Source organism: Polypterus senegalus, chromosome 2 (assembly GCF_016835505.1).
Source record: "Polypterus senegalus isolate Bchr_013 chromosome 2, ASM1683550v1, whole genome shotgun sequence".
Taxonomy (NCBI): Eukaryota; Metazoa; Chordata; class Cladistia; order Polypteriformes; family Polypteridae; genus Polypterus; species Polypterus senegalus.
The window spans coordinates 204365737-204386504 of NC_053155.1; the positions used below are offsets into that span (position 1 = coordinate 204365737).

Here is a 20768-nt window from a genome sequence, read left to right on the forward strand (position 1 = left end):
ATAGTTAAATATTTTTATGGTGACAATGTGTTACATATTGTTTAGCACACACAAGTAAGTCTTTCACTGTAAACAGGACAATAACAACCTTGTAAACAAGTAAATGTTGCATTAAAATATGAAAGGCTTACTTACCAACCATGCCACAAGCTTTAACCTTCATATTGTCTCAAAGAATTGAAAAGATCAGCTGTTTTAGATAAGGATTATCTTTCCATGCCCTTCAATGCATTCTTAAAATATATATACTTTTTAATACTTTTATGTTTCCCACCACAACTTTAAAAAATGTGGTCCTACAATAGTAGAGTTACAGCGAAAATACTTTTTGTATTTTAGCATCTGACACCAAATCATTTTTTTAGACATTCTCTTTTATCAGCTGTAATTGGTTGATACCAACTGAAACACCCAATTCTATTGATAATTAGATAAGGGTAGCTGTGATAATAAGGTCATTGGTCGAATAAACTGTTATGTCTGTGAAATAGTCAAATTTAAAACTTTAAATAAAGAGAGCTGTGTGACATTTCATGGCTTTAGGTTAGAAAGAATAAGAGCTGGTTTATCAGTTAAAGAGGCATGGAAGTTGAAATACACATTTTGTCTCTACGAAATTTCCAGAATTTTATGTAAATGAAGTGTCATATCCAAGCCATTTATTTCAAATATGATGGTATTAAAAATAGGCCAGGATAGATAGATAGATAGATAGATAGATAGATAGATAGATAGATAGATAGATAGATAGATAGATAGATAGATAGATAGATAGATTATTAATCCCAAGGGGAAATTCACATACTCCAGCAGCAGCATACTGATAAAAAAACAATATTAAAGAGTGATAAAAATGCAGATAAAACAGACAATAATTTTGTATAATATTAACGTTTGACCCCGGGTGGAACTGAAGAGTCGCATAGTGTGGGGGAGGAACAATCTCCTCAGTCTGTCAGCGGAGCAGGACAGTGACAGCAGTCTGTCGCTGAAGCTGCTCCTCTGTCTGGGGATGATACTGTTCAGTGGATGCAGTGGATTCTCCATGATTGACAGGAGCCTGCTCAGCGTTCGTCACTCTGCCACGGATGTCAAACTGTCCAGCTCCATGCCTACAATAGAGCCTGCCTTCCTCACCAGTTTGTCCAGGCGTGAGGCGTCCTTCTTTATGCTGCCTCCCCAGCACATCACTGCGTAGAAGAGGGCACTCTCCACAACTGTCTGATAGAACATCTGCAGCATCTTATTGCAGATATTGAAGGACGCCAGTCTTCTAAGGAAGTATAGTCGCCTCTGTCCTCTCTTGCACACAGCATAAGAATTGGCAGTCCAGGCCAATTTATCATCCAGTTGCACTCCCAGGTATTTATTGGTCTGTACCCTTTGCACACAGTCACCTCTGATGATCACGGGGTCCAGGAGGGGCCTGGGTCTCCTAAAATCCACCACCAGCTCCTTGGTTTTGCTGGTGTTCAGGTGTAAGTGGTTTGAGTTGCACCATTTAACAAAGTCCTTGATTAGGTTTCTATACTACTGCCCACTCCTGGTGCAACCCACAATAGCAGTGTCGTCAGCGAACATTTGCACATATTATTAGAATGAAAATTAGTATGAAAATGCCCAATCTGGTAACTGTAGAAGTGTGTGTGATCTGATGCAATATATGGAAAGATCAACTTAATAGTGTTGCCATTTGCAACTATACATTAACCTTCAGGTCAAGAGATATTAATGAAGTTAGAATAAAAAGAGATTGATTGTTTGACTTAAGCACAGGGTTTTCACTTTTCACTGCCAACTCACAGCGTTTGGTGGCCTGTGACTAACATACCAAGATGCAATATGAGCAGGTAATCAGTAGCTCTACTCTGTGTGTACTGGACTAAGTTATTGGGTCTTTAGCCAGGATTTAAATGGTGAGATTGATGGGGCATCTGTTAAACAAGCTGTTAGATCATTCCACAGCTTTGGAGCCCTGTAACTAAAACCTTGATCTACCACTGTTTTATTAATTGTTGAAATCATTTGAAGATTGATGTAGCTGCATTTACCCAAAATTGCCAAAGTTCTGCAGCTTTAGTTTGCTTCATGGGATTCTGGCAATAGCTTGACACGTTGAAATGATTCCACAGACAAAGTATCTTTGTTTTTAAAAGCTTTAGTAAAAATTCAGAATAAAAACAGTTCATGCAACAAAAGGGGAAAAATTGGTATTGCAAAGTAAAGAAAAGTTCTGGTTTAAGAAAAGTTATGTTTAAGGTTTATATATCTTGTTTGTTTCTTTAGGTTTTCTAATAACAGTAAAACTGTGTGCCTATCCCATTTGCATACCGCAAATGGGTCTTTCAGTCCATGTTAACATTGGGGCTAATTCCAAAAAACTGACTTAATTATCATACTGTATAACAGATATAGCTAAGAAGGTTCTATCTCATGTTAACTTACAGGGGGTGAAAGGCTATACTATAGTCTATGGCTATTAAATAAAATGATATTCTATTCAGATTAAGCAGACGCTAATTTGAGTTTAATTTAAAACATTAACTTTCTAAGATTGGCTCTTACAACTGACATTTTAATTCTATCATATGTGCTATTACGTACAACTTAAAAACAGGAACTGGAGTTATGTGGTTGAACGTCCTAGTTCTAGTAATGGTTCTTGCGGATGCATTTTGAATTAACTGAAGTCTGCAAGGAAAATGATTTGTAGTGTCTGTGACTGCATAAATTAACTTCTCTGTATTCTCCACAGTAAGAAAATATTTACATTTTCATGTATTGTCAAGTTAGAAAAAGCTTTTTTTTTATTCAAAGGCAAGTAGTTATTTTAACTTTTCTACACAATTAATTAAGGACACAATACAAGAAATGCCATTTAAACAGAAGGACAAAACATTAAAATAACAGTGACAATGCAAGTTAATGCTGTTTCTGGACTGTGACTTGTGCAAATCCCAGCCTAAAATTATACTGGTGGAAGTGGGTCAAAATGCACATCTTATAGGTCCAGATTTGTGATTTATATTTAAAATGTAAATTCTACATGTAAATTGGTAATAGGTAAATTGTTCTTCAACTTTAATTTAATGGTAAACTGTCTGGTGGTATAAATAAGAGTCCATTTGCCTCAAATGACATTTTTGAGACTGGGCACCTTAAATAAGTAATTTTCCTATAAGAGACATCAAGAGAGGTCAGTAGATTCTGACAATCTTGAGTAACAGTTCAACCATTGATCCTACCTGCTTATTAAGATCAAACAGCGTTTATGTCATACCATCTGAACTCTGTTTCTTTATCTTGATTTATGGGTGTCGTGGGACTGTGTAAAAATAAACAAAAAAATTGCAAGCATTTGTATTTTTTAAAACACAGCTCTATGAATGACCATTGTGTTTTGTGTGTTCTTATTAAACTTTAATATAAAATGGATCTTTACTCTAATAGTAGCCCAGGTATTAACAGTCGCAAAACATTACGCAAATCAGGCAATCAATGACAGTGTGTAAAAACCACTACTCAGGCAAGTGTCAAAGAAAAAAATCTAATAAAACATGAAAAGCTGCCAAATGGCAACAACAAACTAAAGAAGTGGACATTCAATTAATTTATATGTCAAAGTAAATTAATTGTGTATTATTTGTCTATTTTCTCACAGGCAAAGGAAAAGGGCTTTACAAGGGTTCATGCCCTCAACAATGTAAATCGAGCCCTGCAAGTTCTGCAAAAAAATAATGTAAGTATGAGAGAATCAGTGTATTTTTGGCTTGATAAATCTTAATTTTAATCCATTTTAAAATATTATATGCAATTTAACTGTTTACCCTTTATCGGCATTTGGAAAAAATACATTTCTAACCTATATCTGCTGGCATTTTGTTTCCATCATTGTTGGCCTCTGTATGTAGCATTAAGCATTAGAATGGACCAAGCTGAGTACTTCAAATTGCACTATGGGAAGGTTGTTCAACAACACAACACCAACAAAATAACCATAATAATAATTCCAAAACACATTTAAGACAGAAATAATAATTGTATGCTAAGCTGGTATTAAATAATCTTTTAGCTTATAAAATCCTAATCAAGCAGTTCTGTGAGATCCATGATAAAAGTTAAGAGAGATGAATATAACAGTCAGCTGAGGTGCTCTCAGTCCTCCCACTTATGTCTTCTCCAGGTATTGTCAGAACATGCAGAAGTTTGCAGCGTTATTTATTTATATGAACAAAAAGCTGTGTTTGAAGTGGGTGGGAAAGTTTAGGAATGCAGTTCTGCCACTTTTAAAATTTTAACTTAAGCATTCGATCAGTTCTCATATCGTACCCGATGGTACACGGAGTGCTGGAGGATATGTTAATTCACAATCATTCACAAATTTGTGGATTTTGATAACATGGTAGCTTGAGGAGTTCAGATAGTAGAAACGTTTAGCATGTGTGTAGCAGTGTATTGTGAGCTTCTTCTTATACATACACACTTACATGGTTGGAAAAGTGAAAGAAAAAATAATAGAGAGTGCAAGAAGCAGAACCAAGCTGCAGTATTACAGCAAATTTCGAATAACCCTTATCATACCCTCTCTCAGTTCACCATAATATGAATACAGAGAATTCTGAAAGCCACAAGAAAGATGACATAGTGTCTAAGAAAGGAGTTCCTTTGAAATTCTGGAGTAGGGAGCAGACTGATTATTTAACAAAAATGTTTGACTACCAGTTCAAAATGGTAATCTAGGATGCAGCACGTGTAAATCACTAAATTCACTTGGTCAAAGACTTCATCAACTAAATGAATTGAGTATGCTGTCTCTTGCTGAGGCATATACAGAATTAGTCAGCAAACGTCACAAAGAAAGAGGATAAATACTCACAAAGAATCAAAAACTTTAACAATTATTTGATTGCTTCATACTTTTTAGAGATTCCAGCGACAAGAATCAGGGATTGATGGGGCAGATGGAGGGTGGGGGGCTTTGTGCACATAAATTGCAGCATTCCATGATTTCTTTTTTTCCACTTCAATCACTGGTGCAACGTTTATTAAATACACTGAGCACACTGACGCACTGATTATTGATCTTCACTTCTGCGTACGCCTCCTCTCTTCTTGTGGGTATTTCCAAGTTGAACCTTATCGTTGTGTTCTTTTCAGCTACAGACAATCAACATAACCACCGACAATCACAATCACTGTTTCTTTATGCTATATCTATAAATACTGACTAAAAATATATTAAGCAATCAGCAATAAAAATTGTCTTTAGGAGTGAGAATGATTAAACATATCAAAAAATTTGGGAGAAAAAGTGAAATTGTAAGTTGAAATACTAGAAACCACATGTTAGCATCATCATGCAAAGAAAATAAGAACAAATTTATCAAGTAATGTTCTTTGAACATGGATTATTGTAAATCCTATGTAAAAATGCAAGTAATCATTTATACCTGTTATGTATTACTGTTGATCCACAGTCCCATGATTTGAATAAAAATAAAATTGGTGAGAAACCAGTCAGAAATTCTTCATCTTTATATTAAATTAGTACAAGAAACTCTGAAAAGGAAATTTGGTTAATCTCAGAAATAACCTATTAATGTGCAGTGTATTTAAACAAATCAAATTCTGTTGATCTGATAAAACTAATTATGCATTCAAGTTAAAAAGAAAAAAAAAACTATTTACTTTAGCTCTTCAATGGAACTATTTATAGCTTTAACAGCTTTGGTATTTTTATAAATGCTTTTCATTCATTGGAGTGTCAAGCCATTTAGCTTCTTTTCCCTTATTTACATTGAAACACAATTTAAATCAGAATTTGACTTTAGTACATCATTGAGAGCAGTATGCCAGCTCAGATTCATACAGTTCTGGTATTCATCTACATTGTGAAGCAGCTAGTCAGGAGACTATGGTAACATAATATGACATTTTTAAACCTGCTTAATCCAGTTCATGGTCATCAGCAGGACTTTCTTTGGTACATCAATAAAAAGAAATAAAAATATGTCTAATGTGGTACTGTAGCTGCAATAACTGTCCTGGCCACAAGTCTCTTTCTAGTGCTTCTGTGATGGCCGCTGTTGATCTAGCAGTTCTCTTAGTCACACTTCTTGCTTTAATGTTTCTGCTTCTATGAACTGAATAAATTATACAAGTAGGTATTCCTTTTGTGTTTCTCTTTAACTTTGTTTAAAATACGACTTGTAGAGTGTTCATACAAGAGTCTAAGTCACTTGGAATACTCTTCTTAGGTTGTAGAATGAAGAGTGTGAAAGTTATCTTTAAAAAGAATTTATTAAACAATTATTTATACAAAAACCTTGCTACAGGAATAATTTACAGGGAGATCACAATTACGATCTTTACCTTACAATCCACAAAATGTGATTTAAGCACTTAAGATTTTAACTTTAGTTATGTACCTTAAACTGGGAAGGAAAAAAAATGAGCACCAGCGTCAGTACTTCAGTTCTGTCCACACTTTCATTAGTAATTAATTACCTTCATCCCCTGGCTTTGCAAGTTGTGTACAATCCAACATTGATTATTTAAGAAAAACTATTGAAGTTTAGATTTTTACAACTGTTTATATTGTGTAACTGTTTATGAGAGACTTACTTCGGTTAATATAAGACATAGGGTCACAAAAGCCCCCAAATCTGAAATTATTTTAAACTAATAAAACATATTTTCTTCAGCAAGAATATGTGCAAAATATCCTATATTTCAACATTCAATAGTGAAACTAAATATTTAAAAAGTATGTAATTCAATTACTTACTTTGGAATACCTCTTCAAATAACTTGAGATATAATGCATGCTGCAAACACACTAAACCTTTTTAACATGGAATAAAAGAAACAAATTACAACAGCATATTTTAAAGGTCTTACTGGGTTCAATAGTTTACTATTGTCATTATTATAATAATAAAATGTTTATAACCTGTTAGTGGCTGCTTATAAAGCATAACTAAAAATTAAAAGTTTAATCATTTTTCATTATCTTGTTTCAGTCTAATAAAAAATTCACAATTTTTCAACAGGTTGAACTTGTAAACATTGGTGGCGCTGATATTGTCGATGGAAACCATAAACTGACACTGGGCTTAATCTGGAGTATCATCCTCCACTGGCAGGTAAGTAATGAATAATAATTTTATTTTGACTGAGATACGTTCAACATTTCCTTCACCATCAACATTATAAAGTGCTACAAACTATGCACTCAAATGAAATAACTTGCAAATTCATTTTTAATTTTGAAAATAAAGACTTGTATCTTCACAATTAACTCAAGTTATTGCTATATAAGAGCCTGTTCAATTTTTCTAATTTCACTGAAGATTATTGATAAAAAAAAAAAAAACAACAAAAAAGGAAATGTGCCACCCTGTATAATAAGAATGAATGCCATAAAGGGCAAAATATACAAACATAACCGATGCCTTTGTTATAAATTAAACATACAAGGAGAGAAAAAGTAAGGGAGAAAATAAAGAACAGCTAAACAAATGGAAAAACAAGACATTGCTGCCAATCTTGTTTTATGTATTGGCCACTTTGCCACCATACAATAAATGCACTACTCAATATCATAAACAATACTTTTGATCATATACCTTGTAAAAAAGAGACCAAACAGAATATATTGTAACAAGCAGTAGAATTCAACAGGACGAGAAAAGAGATAAGAGAGTGAGTCATAGCATGACTGACTGGGAAGGTGAAATGGTTGGGTCTTTATAGGTGGTGGGCAGGAAGAGGTGGGTGAGGTTAGTAGGATGGCGTGGTCTGGCAGTGGAAGTGGGTGGAGCTCTATTTGGGTTTCCCTTCTGCTTGTTTGTGCAAGAGAATGAAAAAGCATTAGTGCACTTCATCATCCCCTGACTCCACATCTTACCCTCAGTTACCCATTAGACTGCCTCCCAGATGTGTGTGTGACAACCTAAAGAAGACATACCTAGCTAATTTTATGGTGCTAGAATTCTTATTATGCGCCATATTAAATCATCATTCACCTTTCTGTAAAGCTGTGTTATCATAAGCTGCTTATATCAGTACAAATTCATGTAAGTGGACTGGCTGAAACTGTAGATGTACCTGATTATGATCAATTTAAAATGAGATCCAGAGTATAGCACATTCTGCATAACAATAACTAAAGTACAGATGCTTTTACAGTCACTTAATAAACATGAGTAATTTTAAAAATTCAAGACACTTCAGAGGAAGTTATACAAAATGGTGTTAATAATATCTTCTGAGTAAATATATTAAAACTACCAGAGCTACTAGAGACAATTTTGAACTGGGCTGAGCAATTCTAATCTACTACTAATACTCTGAGGACTCTATCCATCTGTATCCAAGATATCACCATGTTAGCTTTTAATTATTTGGAAGTACTTTTTATTTGAGGATAGGAAAACTAACCAGAATAGCAATACAGAGACAATGTAAAAATGGCAGCAAGAAATGACCACTGAAAGCCTTTGACAAGCTCATATTTAATGAGCTGAATCTGGCCCATGTGATGAGAATACAAATGAACTTAATCAATGCCGCAACTTTCAGAAATCACAGAGATGAGTAAAGTAAACTTACATATGATCATTAATTAAAGTTTGGCTGTATTAATGCCAAGTTTAGTGGCTGTTGTTAGTTAGTTGCCATTTGTTATGGAGAAGGCCAGAATACAAAATAGAAATATGACTGTTGTCATGGTAATGCAATTAATTCTGCATCAAGTAGAGCAAACACTGAATGCCTGTGATTATTATAGTCAAACCATGGTGGGGTTCCTAGATACAATTCCTCTTTCTTTGCTAAGGTGACTTAAAATTGACCATCAGCTACAAAGACAGTATTTAAGTTGCAATAGAGTAAATTTGCCTTCATATTTAATACATAAGATGCAGAATAATTTAAAAACTCATACACCCTAACAAAGTTGTTATGCTGGAGTTAATATTTCACAATGGACATTTTCTGTAAGTGTAATAGGGTAGAAGCACTCTATATATTGTTTTAGTGTTTTAAAACTGGTAAGAGGTGCAGTTAGTCTAAGCCAATACTACAGTACACTTGGCCAGTATTATCTAAGACTACTTGAGCCAATTGGCCCCCTCTCCTGTGGATTATAATAAGAAAGCCAAATTTTCTTCTGCTTTCATTGCAATTACTGTATTGCCATCACTGCAGAGAGTTTTTCAAAATTATTTTATTTTTTTATTTTAAGATATACATTTTGTGTGACTATACAGTGGTTAGTTTTATCACCTTAAAATATTTGCACTCATTGTATTTTGCATTTTCCTAAATTGAGTGGGTTTCCTGTGGTAGTTTCAGCTTACTACTTTATTCTAAAGGCAGGCTTACAGCCTAAATTGACCTGACCTGATGTGAGTGGAGTCTCAACTGTGATGAACTTGCATCACATTCTGAATCAATCGCAGCTTTGTGCCCCTAATCTCTCAGATATGTCCTTGGGTTACTCCACACCTACTCATAAATATTAAAATATTTAACATAAAATCAGCAGACAATGTATTATGCATTGTTTTACAAATGAAAGAATCTGCAACTGTAGTTTTACAGTCTCACAGAGCCATAAACATATGTGGTAAGATTAGAATATGTGTCCCTTGTTCCTTCATAAGCATTGAAAGCTGAAAAATATGGATCAGAATTCTTGTATAGCTATCCACACAACTTGTTTTTTTAGCATACCTAAAAGCATTTATGAATTATTCCAAACAGAGGTTTTTTTTTTTTATGCCAGTCATATTTATTTTTTCTGGATCCTTATGTAACATTTAATAGATTCCAAAGTTCAATATCATATTTTATATGAAACGCCGTTTAAGAAAAAAAAAATTGGTTCGCAAATACATAAATTGGTTCATATATATTTAGGTTCAGATACATTGGTTTAGATATATACATTGTTTTGAATATAATCTTTTTTTTTCTAAATAGCGCCCCTATATATATATATATATATATATATTACCACCCCTGGACCACAAGAGGGCAGCCGCCCTGGTCTACATGGAGGCAACGGGATCAGAGCATGGAAGCTCATCCTTGTTGGGGCCCGTGGCCACTGCCAGGGGGTGCCCGGACATTATGGAGCCCCGTACGGCAGCACTTCCACCACACCAGGAAGTACTGCCAGAAGATCATCAGAAAGCACCTAGACCACATCCAGGTGAAGTATAAGAGAGGCTGCCTCACTCCATTCGGGGAGTTGGAGGCGGGGGACAGAGGACGGAGCTTGCGACGGAAGTAGAGGCGCCAGAAGAGAAGGAAAGGAGAAAGGAGTGGAAAAGGACTTTGAGCATTGTGTTTTTGCTGTGTGAAGAAAGGAGAATAAAAGCATTTCTTTGTGGACATCTGATGTTGTGTCTGCCTGTGTCCGGGTTTCAAGATCCACAATATGTATATATATTCATAGCATTCGTAGTCTGAAACACAAACTGATTGTATGGGTGGTTACCTATCAGGTCACACATGTGGTTGGTCTGCAAGTCGGCAAATGTCCGCCACGCCCTCTCAGTCGTGAGAAGCAGATCATAGAATGTTAAATACTTTTACTGTCAAATAATGCAAAGAGTACGTGACATGTGTTTCGCCCTTATTTGTGCTCATCAGGCGTACACACTCCACTGCATCCCCTCGCAGGGACTGAACCTCGGACGTCAGTGTCGGAGGCGAAGCCCCTTTATGCTGCACCACAGCATATATACGGCATATATCTTGTCATACTTGGATTACAAAGTTGCACAGGTTCATTCAGGGTTTTCAAGAGACAAACTTTATTCGATTAACAGGTGGAACAAACACAAGTCTCTTTCAGGAATGATCAAGGCACACTGTTAAACCGGTTGCCACTGCTCCGCCTCTCATTCAAAAGAATTCAAAATCTTCCACCACAAAGGGGCGCAGCGGCTTGGGAGTTCTGACCGGAGCAGAGGATATCTGGGGGAGAGAGATAAGACAGTTCGAAGCACCACGCAAGATGCAGATCATGAGGCATGGCATCCAAAAGCAGGCTACCAGCTGAATCTGCAAAGAGGAGATGAAAAGCTGTATTTGTTTCCCATTGTATCAATGTTTAAGAGGGGGTTTTAGAGTAACGTCCGCATTCATTGTGTTCACTATATATATGTACACTGTATATATACACACACACACACACAAACACAGAATGTATTCAGACAATTTTCTGTACAATTTATTCTCAACAACCCTGTTCTCAGAAAGGTCTGCAAATTATTAGCAAATCAAAAACTTTATGGTTAGGTGCATCCAATTTACTTTAATTATCATTGAGTCTAGATCTTGATCTTGATTGGATACCAACTGTAGTCATTTGACTTAATTGGACATAGTTTAGAAAGACACACATCTGTATGTAAACGTGCCCACAATTAACACCACAAGTCCTATAGAGTGGACAAGCCGTGAAGACCAAGGAATTCTCTGTTGACCTCCAAAATTGTGCTGAGGCATAGATCAGAACAAGGATGTAAAATCATTTCTAAAGTGGCTTTGAGCCAAGCCTCTGACTTTCTTTTAGTGACTTAGCAAAAGCCTAGACTTAAACCCATATACTATCTGTGGAGAGACCTGAAGATGACAGTTTACTTAGTATTGCCATCCAGTCTAACACAGCTTGAGAGGATCTGCTAGGAAGAATGGGATAAACTGCCCAAATCCAGATGTGCAAAGCCTTTGGAGACTTAGGCAAGAAGACACAAAACTGTAATTGTTGCCAAAGAAAGTTCTACAGAATTAAGAGTCTTAATACTTAGATGAAAGAGACATTTCAGTTTTGATTTTTAATACATTTGCAAACCTTTTATGCCTTCACTTTGTAAATATGGATTATTGAGTGTAGATCAATAGACAAAAATAGAAATGTATCCATTTAAAGTTAAATCTATAATGCAATAAAGTGTGAAGAAAGTGAAGGGGTCTTAATGCAATACATCTATCTATCTATCTATCTATCTATCTATCTATCTATCTATCTATCTATCTATCTACTGTATTTATATATATATCTATACTAATAAAAGGCAAAGCCCTCACTCACTCACTGACTGACTCATCACTAATTCTCCAACTTCCCGTGTAGGTAGAAGGCTGAAATTTGGCAGGCTTATTCCTTACAGCTTACTTACAAAAGTTGGGCAGGTTTCATTTCGAAATTCTACGCATAAGGGTCATAACTGGAAGCTATTTTTCCCCATATAATGTAATGGAGTCTTGAGTTGGAGATGGCCGTGGGGGGCGGAGTTTCGTGTGACATCATCACGCCTCCTACGTAAGTACGTAGAGAACAAGGAAGAACTCCAAACAGCGATCAGCACAAAACGCCATTTCACAATTGAGAAGGCAGAAAAACATTATGAAGCAAATGATGCATACAAGCATATTCATAAGTACAGCTACTTCGGAAACAAAGCACGGCGTGAACCGTAAGTTTATATTAAATTAAGTTCATAGACAGGCTGCCACTAGCGTTTGTAATTTAGTGCCTGCCCATATAAGGCCGCCCATCAGCGGCAATCCAATACAAACACTGCCGGTAAATGTTCACGGGTGAAGGACTGTGCTTATGCAGAGGAAGATGAGATGGTCAGGGTGGTGTTTGGCACAAACTCATTGAAACTGCGAGAGAAACTTTTAAGTGCCGGGTCTTAGCTGACATTACACGAGATGGCACCAGTACAGCTGGGAACCTTCGATGCAAGAACACCAAGCTGCTCACGTGAACTGACGCAATGCAGACAAAAGCAACAGTTCCAAAGAGTGCTGAACAAAACCGAATTACACAATTGAGAAGGCAGCAAAAAATATGAAGCGCCTTATACATACAATCATATTCATAAGTGCAGCTACTGCGGAAACAAAGCACACGGTGGAAAAAGTGAATGTCCTGCTAAAGGAAGACAGTGTAAAAAAAAAAAAAAAAACCCGTGCATGCAGTTTGTCACATCACAGATAAAAGGAAGACGAGCTGTTTATTGATGCAGTAAGGAACTAATCGATGAATGAAACCTCTTATCTTTACAACGATTGACAAACACGGAATGTAACTTGAACACATCCTACAAATACGAGCCTGATTGAAAGAAATAATGATAATCAAATCCTTGATGACAGCAACATTCAATAACACTCACAAAACAATTACTGTATATTGACAATCATGTTACGTTATTTTTAAAATGTTCCCTTTTTTTTCATAACTTCTACTTCTCCACTGCGTACACGGGTATATATATAAATGTATATATATACCCGATCTACAATACATACTTTAGCATAGACAAGCCACACGCTGTGGCTAATTGTAGAGTCTTCCTCTAACGCCGACATTCGAGGTTCGATTCCGAGAGGGGTGTACTGACTATGTACGCGCGCTACCGATTCATTTTACCTTCATCTCCTTGGTTTGGGACGTATGAAAAATATTAGGTTAACGCAGAATCATGTTACGTTATTTTTAAAATTTTCCTTTCTTAGCACAAGCACAGCTGAGAAGCTTCGATGCATGTACTCCATAACGCGTTAAAAATAACGCATTTAATCACACTTTCAATTCCAAGCAAACGGAACTTTTGTCAATGCATGATTTCCTGGTACATCCATTACACTGATGCACACATCACAGCTACAAAAATGTTAGAGTCGGAATAAAGCGCGTTCCTACGACTGATCATTTCGACTACCCAAGCGAAGCCTTGATAAAAGCATGGTTTTGTGCACACTGAAAAGCAAGCAAAATTAGATGCATTACAGAAAGCGGACTTTGTGGCTCTTACTGGGGATCATTGGACTTCCGTGACCGTTAGTAATTCTAAATACATCTAATTACAAAATGTTCAATGATCACACTGTTTTAGCCTAATGTACAAAATAATTTTGGCTAATGTTACTCAGAGTTTAAAGATAAGCTGGTCAAATTACCTTTTATGTTTCTGACTTATTTTTTAAGAAGAAAACTGCACTTTATGTTGAAATTTTGGTTATTATTATTTAAAGACAATACTATTCTGAAAATGTACTTAAAGTACTTAAACTACCACTTTATTTTTAAGTCTGCCCAATTTTAACCAGGGATGATATTTTTGTTTCTGTTTTGAATTCAAATGCAGTTTAAAAGCTTTTTTTCAGAAATTAAAACAGCTTCAGTTTACAATATTCATGTCCATGTCTATTATTTGATTCTGTCGCCCACTAAAACCGTTTTAATTTAAAAAAAAACATTTGCGATTTGGGGCAAATTTACGTGTCGATTACATACGATTAATCAAGATTAATTCTTACACAGCCTCTAATTAATTGGATTAATTTTTTTAATCGAGTCCCACCCCTAATATATATATATGTAGATATATATATATGTAGATTTGTATATGTTGTATATACAGTATGTATATATGTGTGTGTGTGTATATATACAGTATGTGTATATATGTATATGTATATATGTATGTGTGTATATGTATATATATAACTGTATATATATATATGTGTATAGATGTGTATATATATATTTTTATATATATGTTTATATATGTGTCTGTGTGTGTATATGTATATATATATATATATATATATATATATATATATATATATATATATATACCAGCAACACTCATGACAATGACAAAACAATTACATTGTCAATCATGTTACGTTATTAAAATGTTTCCTTTTCTTTTTACTTCTCCTGCCAATCGCAGTATTTTGCTATATATATATATATATATAATATAAATAGATAGATATGACAACAACACTCATATCAATGACAAAACAATTACATTAACAATCATCTTACGTTATTTTTAAAATGTTTGATTTTCATTTTCATAACTTCTTTAACACACTACTTCTCCGCTGCAAAGCGAGTATTCTGCTAGTATATATATATATATATATATATATATATATATATATATATATATATATATATATATATATGGGATGAAACATGTGTTGTATACTCTTTGTATTATTTGACAGTAAAACTATGCAACATTCTATGATCTGCTTCTCGGAACTGAAGAAGGCACCGTGGCTGATGTTTGCCGACTTGCAGACCAACCACAAGCGTTGCCTGGTAGGTAACCACCCATACAATCAGATTGTGATTCAGACTACAAATGCCATTAATGTAATTACCCCAATCTACATGCTGTCAAATAAACAAACCACAAGCCGTGGCGCAACATAAAGATGCTTCACCTCTGATGCTGACGTCCAAGGTTTGATCCCCGATAGCGGGTGCAGTGAGTGTGTACGCCTGATGAGCCCAGAATTAGGGCGAAACACGTGTTGCATACTCTTTGTATTATTTGACAGTAAAACTATACAACATATATATAATTTTTTTGTTCTTTAAAATATGAAATACTAGCAAATTACCCGCGCTTCGCAGTGGAAAAATAGTGTGTTAAAGAAGTTATGAAAAAGAAAAGGAAACATTTTAAAAATAACATAACCTGATTGTCAATGTAATTGTTTTGTCACTGTTATGAGTGTTGCTGTCATCAAGGATTTGATTATCATTATTTCTTTCAATCAGGTTTATATTTGGAGGACGTGTTGTTATGAAGTTACATTCCGTGTTTGTCAACCGTTGTAAAGAGAACAGGTTTCATTCATCGAAGTGTTCACTATGCAAATCACTACTCGTGAATGTAAGATATTTAACATGGAATTCCTGGTATTAACTTGTGCTAAACATACCATGGTGTGACGTAAGGGGAGCTGATTGTAAAAAGGCAAGGAGGTGGGTATTTTGAACGAAAAGGGAGAAGACAGTGAAGGAGCGGAAAAGTGAGAAGGAAAACTGTTTAAATAAAGAGCTAGGAAGGTGAATGGAAAGAAGCAGCCAGCGGTAAAGCAAGGAAGACTTCATAATAAGGACGGTTCCGTGTACGTAGAAGGTGTAACAATAAGATTGTTAAGCCTTATAATAATGTTCCCGCATGGAGGATTTAGAGAGACGCACTGGGAGAAGTATAATCTGAACCTCTCTACAGTTTTGTTTATTTTCGGGTTGTAATGTTCATGAAATTTACGTATCATCTGGTGCAGTGGCGGACCGTGCATTTCACACCTAGGCCTTCAGTAGTGCTCCGTCTGAATCAACCTGCCCCTCAAAAACTAATTTATGGTTATAAAAACAATGTTAATATGCAGAAATACAGTATAAAGAGCCGCTGCATCGCAGATAGATAACTCCTGTAGCCACAATAAATGCCTTTACTGAATAGACAAACCAGGGGTGAACAAGTTCCTTTCTACTGCAGCTACAGCCGCGACACACATCAAATATAACTCATAAAAAACATCAGTAATAACTCATAAACGTGCAATATTATTTAGGAAAATCGCAATATTTTACTCACCAAAAATTAGGATTATTTGTAAACAAAATCCAATCTCCTCTCTTTCCTCAAAAACAGTTCAATTACTCTGTCATACGGATTATCCGTGCACTTCAGTTCCATCAAAAAGTCCCTTTCTGTCACCATCAAAGCTAATACTGAAAGTCGAACCTGCCCTGTTGTATTTCTGGCATAAGTTTTAATTCGCTTCAGGGCTGAAAATGTCCGCTCGACAGAAGCAGTGTACACGGGAATGGTCACCGGCAAATATACCAATGTGAACAGCTGTCCCATGCTCTCATTCAGATTTTTCTGATGAAGGAAATCAAGGAGATCAGTGGGAAATTTTCCTGCAAAATCATCCATGGCATACATTACAGTCAGTTCTGTTTTTAGCCGAGAAAGATCAAAAACTGCTCCGTGGCTCTTGTATTCCCGAAACTTGTGGGGGTCAAGGAGCGTGACAAACATCAGTTTTTCGTGGTCTTGAAATCTGGTCTGTGTTTGGCAAATAATATTGTCCAGAATCCTGCCATGGAGTTGGCGGTAGTGCGCGCGAGGATCTTGCGCTCGGAGCACCTGCGGTGAGTTCAGTGGCCTCGTAGAGTTCCTCATATCGGCTTCTATCCAGTCAATGGGTCTGAATATAGTGATGTTGCCGTATGCCTGCTAGAGGGCCCTACTGACACCAACTCAAAATCTGATTGGTTGAAGCAACAGTTTAATCAACATTTATTCTGTGTTAGAGGGCCTGCAGAATGGATTGTGAAGGCCTCTCTGCCTGGCAACAAATGATGGCTGAAATGTGATTGGTTAAATGCTTTAATACGAAAATACATGTCTGGAAGCAGCACAACCATCGGAAAAGCTATGCGAGGAAGCGGACAGACTATTTGGAATTATTTAATAAGTATCCATGGACAAAATATAATTAACATCAGTTTGTGATTCAGATATTTTTTTAGGCCAGCAGAGAAGGCCTTGCAGGCCGTGATGGCCCACCACTCAAGCTCATGGTTAACTCATCAGGTCTTACATCACCGGTCAGCACTTGACACAATTCTCTGCCATCTCTCCAATAAGATAACGGAATAATCTGACCTTAGTGTTTTCCTCTGCCTCCGGCATTGCAAGTTTTGTGTATAATGTGAACTCCTCCTTCCATGTTCTCCATGACTTTGCCAGTTCTTTAGTATCGAGGCTTTATACACTGTGTCTTCTCATTAAACTTGTATCTCGCGAATATCTTGTGCGATCTTGCGATGTCCACGGCTTTATTTAATGTTAACTCAGACCCGGCACTTAAAAGTTTCTCTCGCACTTTCACTGAGGGAGGGTTTCTGCACTAGCTGCAATTATGAATATGCTAAGTCCTTCACCCGTGAATATTTACCTTATATGGGCAGGCACTCAATTACATGGGAGGCGAGACAATGTGAGATGCAACTCCGCCTCACATGGCGACCGAGCTGCAGACTATGGCCGTATACAGTATATGGACGAAAGTAGGTTCCAGTTATGACCGTTAGGCGTAGAATTTTGAAATTAAACCTGCCTAACTTTTGTAAGTAAGCTGTAAGGAATGAGCCTGCCAAATTTCAGCCTTCCACCTACACGGGAAGTTGGAGAATTAGTGATGAGTGAGTGAGTGAGTGAGTCAGTCAGTCAGTGAGGGCTTTGCCTTTTATTAGTATAGATTTCATGCTATTAATTTATGCCAGACAATTTTCTGCTAAAGATAATAGAGTGGACTGTCAAAGCGTATTTACAACAGGTCCAATCATAAACTTTTTTCACCTCTAAAACCCAGAGTGCTAGCTTTGATGGTATTGTTTTGTCAACAGGGCATGAGCTGGAGGCTTAATTGTTTAAGTCTGTCACAATAATGTTTAATGTTTGGTGATAGTGTGCTTGGATAATTTGTACTTTATAAATATTTAATTGACTCACTAAGCAAATTGACTGAAGGCCTAGCAATCTTTTAAATTTCTGCAGCTTGGTTTATTTTTTTTCATTGCCATTACTGTAAACCAACCCACCCCCCCTTCTGGGACCATGAAATGTATTGAAAAGAAAACTTTATTCTGCATGAAATTTTAAATGTGCATGAGCCCCTCTCCCTTTTAGTTAAGAAGCCAAAACATCTCATCTACCACCTCTTCTTTCTTCTCATTGAAGCATTGCTTCCATCCATTGTGAGACTTGCTTAATCCATTCCAGGGATAGGAGTTGAGTTAGGATAGGGTTGTCCAAAAACAGTAGGATAGAGTTGTCCGAAACAATAAAAGAATATGATATACAGACATAGTAAGGATTATTGGCCATACACAGTTCAACAATTAATGCATATAACACTATATAATTTGCAAGAAAGCCTGCTTTTAATGGGTGAATGATATCTATCATGAAAGATCGAGGGATTTGACATACTGTGAATAAATAATGGAAATGGAAAAATGGAAATAATAGACATCTCTGTATAGCATCTCTGTATAACATCTCTATGTGGGTTAAATAGCAAAACAGCAGCTAAGGAGCTTGAATACTGTGCTTGGAACATAAAATAAATAGTTTGACATAAGCATTATCATCTTTTTTAGTACATATCTAAATACCTTTTATTGTTTATTATTTACAGGTAGGACCCCATTATATTAATTTATCTAGTTATGTAAAGATAAATAAAAGGCCCAAAGCCACTCCTTACTCAGTATAGGGCCTAAAAGTGCTTTCTTTGATGATATACGTGTTTCCACAGAGCTTCATGTTGCTTTAGTTGGAGAGATAGTGATCTGCTCAGATTTTGTGGTGCCCCCTTTGAATGCTACGATTTCTTTTGGGTTAATTTTGTTGGAGCTTTGCTTGAAAAATGTGAGTCTTTATAATTTCGGACAATCATTTGTGATATTTCTGGCAAGACACACTCTGTAATGTTTTATCTTTATCTCTGGAATGTGGTTACAGCAGTTATACTTGAGCAAAGGTTAATAAACAACACTCATTAAAAACGACTAATACAATTTGCTGATAAATTAGTGATTATAGAAATAGGATAATCACTTACTTCTAAACACTGATTTAGCTTTCAAATGTTAATTTATTTCTTTAGCTAGAAACATTCATTTTCAGTTGTTTCAAATCACAAATTAGAGGTATTCCATTTCTCACTGCCTTTGTCTTTGACATGATTTCACTGCCTTTGCTATGGCATCATATCTGCTTAAGCTAAACAGCTTAATTCACTCCTGAATGAGAGTCACAAACAGCAAGAAGCACTGAATTGACTAAAACTGGAATATAAAAAGCTTTCCCAGGCATGAATATCGGTAGTTTTTGTGTTGTAGTAGCAGTTAACCAAAAACAGTACTGTGCATGAATACTTTTCAAATGCTTCAGTTTTTAGGGGTCTGCCGTAATAAAGAACAATTGTCTCTAATCAAACTTCCAGTGGTGGAGCATATCCTTGTGTTTGAAAACAAAAAAGTTTGTTAGCTCTTTGCCTTTAAGGTCAGATACGTCAGCTGTAAGTGGTTGGCAGCCAATGGCTCTTTGACTTGTTTTATTCTGTTTCTATGTCTGTGAGTTCTTTACTTCTTGCAATCTATCATTGTAGGGTAAGGCAACTTGGTTATGTTCATGGTACCAAGATATTATTTTTAGCAACTCCAGAGTTACCAGACTCATTTTTTCTTCCTCATAATAGATTCAATATTTGCAAATGTCTACAAATAACTTAAATGGCAAGATAGGGGCAATTATAATGATCAAGTTTTCTCCACCAGACATTCTCATTCACAGAGGTATAAGCCATTTAAGTACATAAGGACATTTCCCAGACCTATAGCATATTAGTCATCTGTCCCGCAAAGTTAAAATATGGAAATACTAAGCCTGTACAAAAACAGATTTACTAAATAGTTTTATATGCGCAACAGGACGTTCTTCCATATAGTATAGGACAAACGATCAATTAACTTATATATACATTTACCTATTAATATTGGGCTCTTTGTGCAATGTCCAGCATTAGAATATGCTGCAATTCATTCTGTAATTCCAACAATTCCTCTTGTTTAACTTTTCATGCAACCAGAATACAGTGGAACCTCTAAATACGATCACCTCTATATACGAGAAATTCAAGATGAGGAAAGTATGAGCGAAAAATTCGGATCTAAATACGAGCATTGGCTCTCATAACGAGCCACGAGCCAGGCTGTGGTTATGCGTGACGCGTTTTCTGATCCGCCTGGACTCGGGGATTCACCCAAGCTGACGTTGCCAGCCCGTCAGCTTACTCAGTGTTCCTTGTTCTCCCGTAGCGTGAGGATCTACGTGTTTGTGCGC

At 36.1% G+C, this 20768-nt stretch overlaps 1 protein-coding gene across 12 annotated transcripts in view; it reads left to right on the forward strand.

The window, feature by feature from the left end:
* The window catches only part of dmd (dystrophin), a 2654580-nt gene that overhangs the window by 702261 nt on the left and 1931551 nt on the right, over positions 1-20768 (forward strand). For all 12 annotated transcript variants that reach the window (XM_039745194.1, XM_039745193.1, XM_039745197.1 and 9 more), the window contains exons 4-5: positions 3662-3739; positions 7053-7145. In XM_039745194.1, the coding sequence (XP_039601128.1) occupies positions 3662-3739; positions 7053-7145 (171 nt within the window). The remainder of the gene's footprint in view (positions 1-3661; positions 3740-7052; positions 7146-20768) is intronic.